The sequence below is a fragment of the Triplophysa rosa genome, linkage group LG16 (genome assembly GCF_024868665.1).
Source record: "Triplophysa rosa linkage group LG16, Trosa_1v2, whole genome shotgun sequence".
NCBI lineage: Eukaryota > Metazoa > Chordata > Actinopteri > Cypriniformes > Nemacheilidae > Triplophysa > Triplophysa rosa.
In genome coordinates, this window is record NC_079905.1 from 17,627,038 (window position 1) to 17,641,023 (window position 13,986).

At 37.0% G+C, this 13,986-nt stretch overlaps 1 protein-coding gene across 1 annotated transcript in view; it reads left to right on the top strand.

Annotated features, from left to right (window-relative positions):
* The first annotated feature begins 228 nt into the window (after nt 1–228).
* npr1a (natriuretic peptide receptor 1a) overlaps nt 229–13,986 on the top strand; it is an 88,300-nt gene continuing 74,542 nt past the window's right edge. Inside the window, exons 1-2 of the mRNA XM_057354985.1 lie at nt 229–806; nt 3,241–4,017. Coding sequence (XP_057210968.1) covers nt 3,270–4,017 — 748 coding nt within the window. The 5' untranslated portion in view covers nt 229–806; nt 3,241–3,269. The remainder of the gene's footprint in view (nt 807–3,240; nt 4,018–13,986) is intronic.

Below are 13,986 nucleotides of genomic sequence, written 5' to 3' on the forward strand. Positions count from 1 at the left end.
TTTTTCTAAGGGTGTATTTTCTTTTTTATCGATTTATTAGAGGTTCCAATGACAGAAGGGGTATATAAAGGGTTATAATGCCACATGGCTGCGCAACAGTGCTGCAAACATTGTTTCTCTCGCTCTCGCTCTCTCTCTCTCTCTCTCTCTCTCTCTCTCTCTCTCTCTCTCCTCCTTCTCCTCCACTCCCGCACACGCTGTCATCCTCTCAGTTCTCTCTTCCTCCCACCTTGAGCTAAACATCGCTCTGGACCCACCACTCAGTGGATGTAGATGAACGGACATTGTGTACTTAAAAGTCACCCAGAAGGTTTTGGGGGAATTTTCCTCACCAGAATTACGCATTTGTGGATGGAACTGTGAACGCGCATTTAATTACTTTGACACTTTCTCATAAATCGCGCGTGCTGAATAAAAGCACGCTGACTGGGATTTGCGCATCTTGTCAACATCAAGAAGGGGAGGACAGCTCTGAACAATGTTTAACTGCAGAAGCCTCAACACTCATTAACAAAGTTTCCAAGAAATCCACAGGCGCACAGGGAAAGGGAAATATTTCCTTTGCGCGATTCCCGTTTCCTCAGCGCACTGAGAGAGAGAGAGAGAGAGAGAGAGAGAGAGAGGGACACGGTGCATTGTAGTAAAGGAGAGACAGAAGTTTTACTCCTGTAAACTGCGTGTATCGGTTTGAGCTGTGATAATCCACGGGTCTGTGTCAAGGATTTTAAGCGTTACAGAGAAAATCGTTACAAAGCGACAGCAAGGTTAACAGAGGATTATGACACCAACTGACAGCATCACCAGTGGTAAATTTTAAATGTCTTTTCCTGTTGTTGAAATGATGTTAAAAGTGGCCGTAATGTATCACGCTAAATAGTTGCAGAGTTTGGGGAAGTTCACATCATGAGTTCTTACCCCTTAAAAATAACAATGGTTGTACTACAGTAACCAGTGTTTGTAGCAAACACATAGTAACAACAAATTTTACATCATCAAAAAACATGGTTACCATAACTACTTTACGCAGGGTTGATTTTTAAGAGGTGTTCAGCACTATTTTTGTAAGATTTGGTGTAGATAACTGCATCTGTGAGGGTTTTGTTTTGTGTGTGTAGCCTACTAAACATTGCCTAAACGTATCTGTCGCTGTGTCCCCTTCTGATGCCGACCAGCTCGTGGGAAAGAACGCTTAGCAATAGCTCTGTTAGATTTAAAGTCCCTGTAAACCGTAAATTGCGATCGTTTTTACTTCCGTATTCTGACATATTTCCGAGTGAAAAGGAATTTCAAATGAGAAAATTAGTGGGCGTGGCTTGCGTTTTTCACTGCGAATTGAATGGATGTGTAAAAACAGCTGTTGCGTTGATTTTGAAATGAAACTGGCTAACGAATGCTCAAGCCGTCTAATTTACCACATTTGAGATGTATAGTCATTTCAGGGCGGAAATGCATTTTCAGATTTTAACTGAAGATTATGAGGGGACATGAATTTTAAAAAGAAAATGACCATTGATAAGCTATTTTCTATAATCGCTGCAATATTTCGTGAAAAAAGAAGAATTGTCATTTTTAATTTCACTGGGACTTTAAACTATGGTAGCAATATTGTTATGTAACACGTCTTAAATCATTAATAATCCCTTTTTTTACTTTATTGTATCATACATAGGCTACTTTTATTGTTTTATTCATTTGTTTATTAATTTTATTACGTTGACGTAAAGCTCATCATCTTAACCTTTTTGCTGTAGCTCTCAGAAGCAGAGATTGGGTTCCATATTTAACAGGACATTTAGTTTTTTTATGTTAATGTTATTTTCCACATTAAAAATTACGGTAACGCTTTAAATTACGGCCTGCAACGTACTGCATAGTTAAACAGAATTTACAGTGTAACTAATTGTAACAATAATGTACGTCTACAGTACATATCTGTAGATAAAGGGGAACAATATGCAAAGTTTGGGGAAGAAGTCAGAAAATTAAAAAAAAACTTTATACTTTAAGTATTTTAAAACTAAGGGGTAACTATTTTAATATTACATGGTATGCATGACCTGCAGTTTGCTATACATCAGTCTTAGCGTGAACACACACTACATTTTTGTAATTGCAATGTACCCATAAATAAGCTACTTTGGATATTAATTAAGTACGAGGTTCTTATTTCATTATTATAGCAAACACGAAATAAGGGGAAATTATGTGACATGAAGCACGCAGTCTGTCAACTGTAAATTTGACTTTAGGATTAATTTTTATTTGATTGATTTTAGAATTGTTGGTCACAAATCATTTCTTTTAATTATGAGTTATTATGAGTTATTTTAATGAGTTTTAATGTGTAACGTACAAAATCAATGTTGATATTTTGAGTTAATATGGCATGCATTTCCCTCATAAATATTTTTTTAATTTTCCCAACTCTTACCCCTTTATTCCCCAAATTTTACATATTGTTCCGCTTTATCTACAGATATGTACTGTAGAGGTACATTATTGTTACAATTACTTACGCTGTAAATCCTGTTTAATTATGCGGTACATTGTGGGCCGTAATCTAAAGCGTTACCAAAATGACTCATTTTTTCATTTGAATATATCTTAATCAAATGTGTTTTGACAGAATAAGACTCATTCACACCAATAACTCTAACCACAGGTAAAGATTAATAGTAATAATTTAAACTATAAAGGCTTTATTGTTTAAATTGTTCTAAATTTAGAAACAATAATAGTGAAACCAACTAAAACTACTAATAACGATTAAAAAGAAAGATGTCCCTGGAATCACTTTTAGGATACTTTTTTACAGCCGATAAATCATAAAACAGCCAAGAAAAATCCATTTGAAAATAAAAGTCTCGTTCATTTAAAATGTGAAACTGCAGCACACGAGCATTGACTACTGAATATTATTTTTGTTGGGAATTCATGATTAGACTCGGGGATTCTGCAGGAGGAATTACACAGAATGGATTTCAATTAAGCTAAGAGTACGTTTTATTGAAAACAATTGAATCCACATGAAAAAAATAAACATTTATTGAACAAACATGCAAGGCACAGCATGTGTAAAACTTCGTTAATGACAAGGATTCCAGATTCTAAAATCTTTCTCCAGAATTCCGTGAGCATATATAGATTCCATGTGGGCTTGCCTATAGTTATTGAAGAACAGTGCTCATACACTTTAAAAGGTATTCTCTGAAAGATTTGTCTCTTTCTTGATTTTCCCAGACTCTTAGTTCTTCCCATCTGTTATAAGAATGAACGATTTCTGCATGGGGCCGTTACGGCTCACTGTTGTAGTTCTGCTGAGCGGTGTGTCGTTCGGAGTGGTCGAACTGGAGCCCCTCCCACAGAATCAGCATCGATCTCTCAGTCCCCGTCTTCCTGTACAGAACATCACCCTGGCAGTCATTTTGCCACTACACAACACGGAGTACCCCTGGGCGTGGTCCCGGGTTGGCCCTGCCTTGCATTGGGCTCTGGAGAAGGTGAATTCTGACCCTAACCGTCTGCCTGGGTACCACCTACAACTGGTGTTCAACAGCAGCGAGAACAAGGAGGGAGTGTGCTCAGACTATGTGGCTCCTCTCGTGGCTATGGACATGAAGTTCTCATATAACCCCTGGGCTTTCATCGGGCCCGGATGCGACTACTCCGCCTCATCCGTGGCCCGTTTCACCACACACTGGGATGTTCCCATGATCACTGCAGGGGCGAGAGCGCTGGGCTTTAATCTGTACTCATCCATCACCAACATCGGTCCCACGCACAAGAAACTGGGCGAGTTTGTGGCGAGGATGCACAGACACTTCGGGTGGCACAAACATGCCATGCTTATGTATAGTGATAATAAGAAAGATGACCGCCCGTGCTACTTTGCCGTGGAGGGGCCGTACGCTGAGATGCCCAACGAGAGCATCACTGTGGATGACATGGTGTTTAATGAGGACGAGGAACCGGTCCGATATGAAATACTTCTTCAAGACATCAGTCAGAAAGCCAGAGGTAAGTGTGACACATAGTACTATATGAATTTATGAATAGACACACCAAGGGTTCACCTTCTAGCTTGAACCGTTGCAGCATATCTCACTTTTTGGAGAAAGGCACAACAGATACAGTCACATAGCAGCTGTGGTTGTCAGTGTGGTTCTATTCATACACAGTTGGGCTGTAAAAGAGAGAAACCACAGAAAAGCCTCTACTTTATATTTAAAAGTCACAACTGATTTTCAAGTGCGAGTTTTGGAGGTATGTGCTGTACGAATAGAATTGCATTCGACAGCTAGATGTCTGTCACAGGGTTGACAAGCGTGTGACATAAGTCATGGATGCTGTGCAGAATGTCAGGGCTATCAACTCTCAGCTTATTATGGATGACAGAAAATAGAGGTATTGTGCGGTCAGCATTTAGACAGGGATATTATGAAGGGGACTGAAAAGAGGTAGTGAATTCAGAGAGGTTTAAACAGCATTATACAAAGACACAATGCAAGTTTTTAGTTATTACCACCATTATTTGTAACTAGTTGTAATTACAGGCATTATTTAGTTTACATTACACATTTCTGTACTATATGTCATCTTATTCTTTTCATATGCTCTCACATTATACAAAACTGCCTAATTTTACATGTATTAAAATCATTACTTCTATTGATACTATTGGTCAATTCCAGCATCACAGATGTAACATTTTGCGTTATGGATGTGACATAAACGTTGTATGTATTTGTTGCCAATATATTAAACCTTCTGTTTATATTTTATTAAACCCCGTTGATAGAGTCTAGGCATTACAAAACTCATGCAAAGACTGATGTTTTTCTATTTTAAAAAGATAAATAAACATGTCGGGTGTGACAAAAAAGACACCGTTTATGAGAGACGACATACTTAGTAGGTTTTCTGTCATTTAAAATGCACAGTGATACCCAACAAATGGAGAAGGGATGATTCTTCACAGAACAAGAAATAGTTATTATATTTTATTTTTCATGTGCCATTTTATGAGAAATATGGACAGTTTTGGATGGGACAATTCTGAAAGCGTCACTTACCTGACTTTGGAAATGCTTTAAAAAAAATCCTTGAAAAAAATCCTTTAAAAACTTTAAGAGAGACCACCAAATGTTGACATCTGTGTTATCAATATGGTGAAAACCTTGGGTAAAACTTTCTTTTTTTCATAGTAATGTTGACATTTGCATGGAATTGCTCTATTCTGGTTTTGAAATATAGACAGAAACATGCATTATTGGTAAAGCTGCTTTGAAGCAATGTGTATTGTGAAAAGTGCTATACAAATTAAATAAAAAATATTAAATAATAATTTACCAAATTATGTGCAAACCTACAAAAAGCAGGCTGGCATCTTGTACCCTTGGCTGTACTTTCCTTTCTGATGTTATTACTATCTTGAGGTTGAAGACGACACATACAGAATTCACCATCCTATTACAGCACATTATAGGATAATTAAAGGACATAACACTTATCCGCTGAAATAAGCATTGACATAAACGTGACTGACAGGTTTATAACTACAGCCTATAGACTTCATTAAGTGCAAATTTATTACCTGAAAGAGTGAGAGAGCAGACACAGAACCTGCACAGGTGAAGGAAAACAGGAAGCAGAAACCCCCTGAGCTCATCCGTGCACGGGCAAATGAGCTCACTGAAGCACAGCTCTGGAAACAATTAACTCAGAAGAGATTCAAGAGCACTCAACCTTGTCCCTCTGCCCCTGTTCCCAGATTTTAAAAAAAGATTGAGCGTTTCATAAAAGTATGTGCACAAAAGCCTCAGGATGAGACCATTTTAGAGAGACACAAAGGGTGAGGGTGAAACGGAGAGAAAAGGTGAATAAGTAAAACAATAAGGAACTGCGTGCTGCTTGCAACCCCGGGGAATGTGTATTGATGAAACATATAAGCATTGTATAAAAGCACCTGTTGATTGCATAAATGTACAGAATTTTTTTTAGAGAGGTCTCACTGTCGGCTCCCCAAAGATGCTTCAGAGTCAAGGTCTCCTATTGAGAGACAAAAGGACAGACAGGCAGGTGACGATCGATAGATGTACATGAAGTTTAAGAGTTCAGGGCACAGTGGATGTGTCTCATCTCTCTGTTAGCTTCCTGTCTTATCCTTCTGTTTTAAGTTTAGGCTTAGTGAAAAAGCACTCATGCAGCTTTTAAAGCCTTTCATCAGAACAGCCATCACCTGTTCTCTTTTTGTTTAATAAAAGCATTCAAACTTTTTAGTTCATGACACCACTGAGCCTGAGTGATGGAAAGATGCAGCCTAATTTGCATATTCTGCACTAAAAGTATGTACTTGCCTATTAAGGGATACAACTTGTCATGATGGCGGACAGAGAACCCAGACACAGAGACACAGACAGCAGTTTAAACAAAAATACTTTTATTAACAAAAAACCCACGATGGGGCAAAAAAGCAACTGACAAACACGAGAGCAAAAGACTTCTCACGAGGGGCAAAAACAGGAAATAAAAACAACTTGAATAAAAATGGCCTTCTCAAAAAGGCACGGCAATAACAGGGAAGAAAACACAGCGTAGATATCGAAGGAACGAACCAGCACAGGACAGCAAACACAAGGACATTAAATTGTGAAAACTAACAAGGGGTAATTTACAATGGGCAGGTGCCGGGAATGAAACACAAACTGGAAGACAGACGGGGAAACGAGGGGGCGGGGCCAATAGACGCCACAGGAGAGCACATGGCACTAAGCATCAAAACAATGGCCATGTGCTTCCACACAGAACACAACAACCACAAAAGACATGGTACTCAACCCAGTTGACAAAACTAGAAAAAACCTGACCAGGACAGGATAATGTGTTTTTATCATGTAATTTATTGAATTATCCCCGAAGTCTATTATTTTGGCATATTATTTTCAAGATAATATTATTTTCAACCCCATCTAATCATAATCTTACATGCTATGAGGGACACTATGCAACTTTGAATGCGATGAAAGTTGAGTCACTCCAGACAGTATGTCTCACCCAAGTGCCAATGAACGCCCTTAATGCTTTTCCTGTTCTTTAAGAAATATCCACATGGGCTACTGCTGGTCTAAATATCGACTCTCTATCTGTGTGAGTAATTGCTATCTCTGGAGCAGTGAAAGCAGAGCGAGTGTGAACAGCCAGTAGCTGCGCTTCTGTGAGAGCGTCTTTCTGTGCTCAGACAGAGCCTTAATCTTCTGCTCTTTTTCCTGAGCGTAGGCGATTAAATGGGCTCAGACGACAAAGAGACTTGTTAGATGTCAACCGGAACATGACATTCTTTTAATAACGGCTCCCCCTTCTTTGATCTCAAAGGCACACACACACACAAACACACATAAACTGAATTCAAACACAAATGCGCATGGCATATTTTTCTATATTCAGCCAGACAGTTATATGTAAACAGCTAATCGTGCATCTTTGATACACAGCTATACAACAACCCTAAAGTACTACATTATTAACCGTATATACATTATTTAATAAAAGTAAATTTGGTATGCATACTTATAAATCTGTCGTGATTCTGCCCATCTGGTCATGTCTTTTTTGATCTTGTAGCAGAATCACGGCAGGATCCCTTGTTTTATGTGAGAACCCATGAGATGTTTTTTTTTTTTACTTCCCATGTGTTTTCTAGTGTCTTGTCTGTGGCCCCGCCCCTCTCGTTTCCTGTATTGTCTCCCACTTGTGTCTTATGTTCCTCACCTGCCCTTGCTCGTTATCCCTTGTTTGTCTTTCCTTTAAGTACCCTCTTGTTTCTTTGTCCTGTTCTCGTGCATTGTATGTGGTTGTTCTCGTGTCCCGTGTGCTACGGTCCTTGTTCCTGTGCTACTGAGTTTGCTGATGTTCCTCGTTTTCTCCCGTGTCTCTTGTTCCTGTTATAATTTGTTGTAGTAAGTGTTAGTTTAGTTTTATCCTTGTCAAAGTTTTTGTGAGTCTAGTGTTTAGTCTATTTACGCCCATGTTCTTGTATATTATCCAGTTTGTTTTCTGTTATCCCCCTCGTGGGTGTTTTGCTTTGTCCCTTTTTGTCTTGTAAATAAACGTTTCTGTTAACCCCTTCACTGCCATGCTGTCCTGCAATTGGGTTCTTCCTCACCAATCATGACATAAATCATGCTGATTGTGTCATTTTGTGTAATAATTTAATTTAATTCAGTTCAATTCAAATGTATTTCTTCAGCACTTTTCACAAGTTTGCATTGTTACTAAGCAACTTCAAATACACGTAGATTGTAATAACGCATGTTACTAAAATAAATTAAAGAAATAAAGAAATAAAATTAGAAACTTGTATTAATATAGGGGGAGGCAAACAAAAGCGAATTCTACCTTTTTTACTTCTGTATTAACAAAGAGTGTGTTTACATGCACAGTCTTACGGCGATTATGCTTAGTAAGCTGCTAACGTGTAAGGTCATGTAAACGCGTAAAATGATTTTCTTTTATCGGGGAAAGGTCATAAACGGCGTAAACAAAAAACGCTTGGCAGAGGTAGTTTTTTGCCACTTACCCCGATTTCACGCTGCATGTAAACGCCTTTACTGGTTTTCTCTCAAGCTGCGTCTGAATTCACTCACTCGTTCACTCATTCACTATTCCCTATGTAGTGAATGGTACATAGTCCACTATATGGGGAAGAAGTGAATGAAAATGAGTGAACGATTTCGAACACTGACGTAATATACCCTGCGTCTCACAGTACTGTCGTGGACATTCGTCGTACACCTGCGTGGCTTTACAGATTGTAATATAAAAAAGTTTATTTTCACCTTATTTGTCACCTTTATTGTAATAGTTTATAATATAGAGATAAACTAGCCATGCATTAAAATCCTTTAATGCACGGCTAGCCGTGGCTTATCCCGCTTATACCATGGTTATTTGCCAAGTTAACGCTTTTATTGATGTTTACAGTGTCATTTTAGATCAAACAGGTGAAAATGACGGTTATTTTGTCAGTTAATTTTAAATGTAATCTGACTGGAGCTACCCGTGCGTTATAGGCTTTTAATACGGCTCTCCTGTTTTTGCCAAGTGGTTGATATCCTTAGGACAACATCATGTTGACCCTGGGACAACATTTAAATCAACCAATCAGATTTCAGAAATAAGTTTACAGTTTATTTTAAATTTAATCTTCCAACCAGTATTAGGTGCTTCTAGGCCATTGTTTTTCACTTATTATTTCCCTTTGATTTTAGGGGTAAGTTATGGTTAGGGTTGGGGTTTGGTGTGGGTTTAGGTTTTATTTATAAAAATGTTGTCCTGAGGACATCAACCACTTGGCAAAATCAGGTCGAGCAATGCACACCTTCCAGCCAATCAGAATCCAGTATTCAAACAGACCATGGTATAAAATTATTTAATATTAAAATGAAACACTACTATCCAATCACATTCTTTAATATTTATTTTTAAAAAGGTAGAAAATAACTGTCAGCAAGAACAAAAGTGTATAAACGTACATTCGTGGCACTAACGGTCACTTTCCACCAGGTGATTCTAATCAGATGGTTAATTCATGCTGTATTGCGCTGTGAAATAGTGAGTGAGCGAGTGTACATCGGATGTACACTCAAAATCAGAGTGCATTGTGTGTAAAAATTAGTGAAAGATTGAATGAGTTGTTCACTCAGAATTTGGACAACACTACAAAATGGCGGACACCCAATATAGTGCACTATATACAGTATGAGACAGGTCCGCTCTCGAATCACGCAGTTGGTGCACAAACGGCAAAATTAAAAACTATTGTTGCATTTGCAGGTACCTCGAACATGAGAAGAGATATTAAAAAAATGATTTCCTGCAACAATTTTTAAATTACTACACAGACTATCGATGGTGACGTCTCTGCATGTGAGAAACATGCCAAGTCTCAAATTTCCATGTAACATGGTTTTTTGCGTAGCCGGTTTATTTATATGCATGTAAACACGCGGAAACGGGTTTATTTTGTAAGCTGATTTTTGATAGATTCTTTTACTTGTTTTAATTATTTTGTGCATGTAAACGCACTCAAAGTAGAGTAGAGAGGAAAGGCATAATATATTTATGTAGTAATAAAATAGTTTGTCTATAGTAAAAAGATTTTTTTTTGGTACAGCAAACAAAAATTACATTACACAATTACAATAATAAGAAAATGTCATAGTAGGCTATTTGTGCTTTGCTGTGTTTATTTTATTATGGGTTGCAACCTAACTCACACATAGCCTACTGTACACAGTATATAAATGTTTGCAGAGTTGGTGTATCACTTAATAAAAGTTCACAAAGTAGGTTTGAGCTGTGTAAATAAGACAAACNCCCTCGTGGGTGTTTTGCTTTGTCCCTTTTTGTCTTGTAAATAAACGTTTCTGTTAACCCCTTCACTGCCATGCTGTCCTGCAATTGGGTTCTTCCTCACCAATCATGACATAAATCATGCTGATTGTGTCATTTTGTGTAATAATTTAATTTAATTCAGTTCAATTCAAATGTATTTCTTCAGCACTTTTCACAAGTTTGCATTGTTACTAAGCAACTTCAAATACACGTAGATTGTAATAACGCATGTTACTAAAATAAATTAAAGAAATAAAGAAATAAAATTAGAAACTTGTATTAATATAGGGGGAGGCAAACAAAAGCGAATTCTACCTTTTTTACTTCTGTATTAACAAAGAGTGTGTTTACATGCACAGTCTTACGGCGATTATGCTTAGTAAGCTGCTAACGTGTAAGGTCATGTAAACGCGTAAAATGATTTTCTTTTATCGGGGAAAGGTCATAAACGGCGTAAACAAAAAACGCTTGGCAGAGGTAGTTTTTTGCCACTTACCCCGATTTCACGCTGCATGTAAACGCCTTTACTGGTTTTCTCTCAAGCTGCGTCTGAATTCACTCACTCGTTCACTCATTCACTATTCCCTATGTAGTGAATGGTACATAGTCCACTATATGGGGAAGAAGTGAATGAAAATGAGTGAACGATTTCGAACACTGACGTAATATACCCTGCGTCTCACAGTACTGTCGTGGACATTCGTCGTACACCTGCGTGGCTTTACAGATTGTAATATAAAAAAGTTTATTTTCACCTTATTTGTCACCTTTATTGTAATAGTTTATAATATAGAGATAAACTAGCCATGCATTAAAATCCTTTAATGCACGGCTAGCCGTGGCTTATCCCGCTTATACCATGGTTATTTGCCAAGTTAACGCTTTTATTGATGTTTACAGTGTCATTTTAGATCAAACAGGTGAAAATGACGGTTATTTTGTCAGTTAATTTTAAATGTAATCTGACTGGAGCTACCCGTGCGTTATAGGCTTTTAATACGGCTCTCCTGTTTTTGCCAAGTGGTTGATATCCTTAGGACAACATCATGTTGACCCTGGGACAACATTTAAATCAACCAATCAGATTTCAGAAATAAGTTTACAGTTTATTTTAAATTTAATCTTCCAACCAGTATTAGGTGCTTCTAGGCCATTGTTTTTCACTTATTATTTCCCTTTGATTTTAGGGGTAAGTTATGGTTAGGGTTGGGGTTTGGTGTGGGTTTAGGTTTTATTTATAAAAATGTTGTCCTGAGGACATCAACCACTTGGCAAAATCAGGTCGAGCAATGCACACCTTCCAGCCAATCAGAATCCAGTATTCAAACAGACCATGGTATAAAATTATTTAATATTAAAATGAAACACTACTATCCAATCACATTCTTTAATATTTATTTTTAAAAAGGTAGAAAATAACTGTCAGCAAGAACAAAAGTGTATAAACGTACATTCGTGGCACTAACGGTCACTTTCCACCAGGTGATTCTAATCAGATGGTTAATTCATGCTGTATTGCGCTGTGAAATAGTGAGTGAGCGAGTGTACATCGGATGTACACTCAAAATCAGAGTGCATTGTGTGTAAAAATTAGTGAAAGATTGAATGAGTTGTTCACTCAGAATTTGGACAACACTACAAAATGGCGGACACCCAATATAGTGCACTATATACAGTATGAGACAGGTCCGCTCTCGAATCACGCAGTTGGTGCACAAACGGCAAAATTAAAAACTATTGTTGCATTTGCAGGTACCTCGAACATGAGAAGAGATATTAAAAAAATGATTTCCTGCAACAATTTTTAAATTACTACACAGACTATCGATGGTGACGTCTCTGCATGTGAGAAACATGCCAAGTCTCAAATTTCCATGTAACATGGTTTTTTGCGTAGCCGGTTTATTTATATGCATGTAAACACGCGGAAACGGGTTTATTTTGTAAGCTGATTTTTGATAGATTCTTTTACTTGTTTTAATTATTTTGTGCATGTAAACGCACTCAAAGTAGAGTAGAGAGGAAAGGCATAATATATTTATGTAGTAATAAAATAGTTTGTCTATAGTAAAAAGATTTTTTTTTGGTACAGCAAACAAAAATTACATTACACAATTACAATAATAAGAAAATGTCATAGTAGGCTATTTGTGCTTTGCTGTGTTTATTTTATTATGGGTTGCAACCTAACTCACACATAGCCTACTGTACACAGTATATAAATGTTTGCAGAGTTGGTGTATCACTTAATAAAAGTTCACAAAGTAGGTTTGAGCTGTGTAAATAAGACAAACAACCCACTGGTATTTCCACATGAAATCCCTTGTGACTTGTTCTCTGCGGTGGTGGTTTATGGTTTTATTTTTGCCTGTATGACCTGATACTTTTATTGACCTTGTCACACAGACATTTCCCTTTCTGAACTGCAATCAATCAATTCCTAGGCTTTGCAGACACAGGTGTGAAATTGACAGGGATGTTTGTGAATCTCGCTCAGCTCTTCCCTAATCTGCTTATTACTGTCTTGACTTTTAAAGGGATACTTCACCCAAAAAGTAAAATTCTGTCATCATTTACTCACCTTCAAGTTGTTCCAAATGTGTATAAATCTCTTTTTTCTGATGAACACAGGGTAATATATTTGGAAGAATGCTTATAACCAGACAGATTTTGCCCCCAATTGACAACCATAGGAGGAAAATATACAATGGTAGTCAAAAGTGCCCAAGAATTGTTTGCTGTCCTACATTTCTTCAAAATGTCTTTTGGGTTCAACAGAACAACAAAAATTGATAAAGTAATTTTTCCTACTATGGGAGACAACGGGAGGCAAGATCTGTTTGGTTACAAGCATTCTTACAAATATCTTTCTCTGTGTTCATCAGAACAAAGACATTTATACAGAGTTGGAACAACTCGAAGGTGAGTAAATGATGTCAGAATTTTCATCTTTGGGTGAAGTATCCTTTTTAACCAGGATGCTGCTGCCACACTGTATAGCGAGCTAGACTATATATATAACAACGTGTCATGCTATTGTACTTTCATAGGCCATGACTGTAAACGTTTCTTCTTATGTGGTTAGTATGGGAATGGAGGTATGGCAACAGTAAATAACATCAAATAATTCAATCCAATATTGAATATTTATTGAAATGTACGTGTGTGCTGTAAAGTGGGATAATGTGTTTTTTAACCATTATTTGATAAGCAAAATACTTCAAGAAAAATAAGTCTTTTCAACAACCTTGTTCAACTATAATGAACACTAGAATAATATTGAAAAAATATGTATGCACTAATATAACATTCAATTTATTATTACAGCTCTGGAAAGATTTAATTCTTAGAACTACTGGCAAAATGTTTTTTAAATTCCCAAAACAAAAATGTTTTTATTTGCATTGGTTTGCAGAAAATGAAAACTGGACAAACTAGTTAGAATAACAAAAACTGCAATATTTCCATACCTGCAAGGAAAACAAGTTCATGTTCATTTAGTAATAAAAGTTTATAATATTAATTAATATTCAACACTTGTATTAAAGACAAGTTAAGAAAAACTAATATTTGATTTAAAAGGCAGATTTTTTA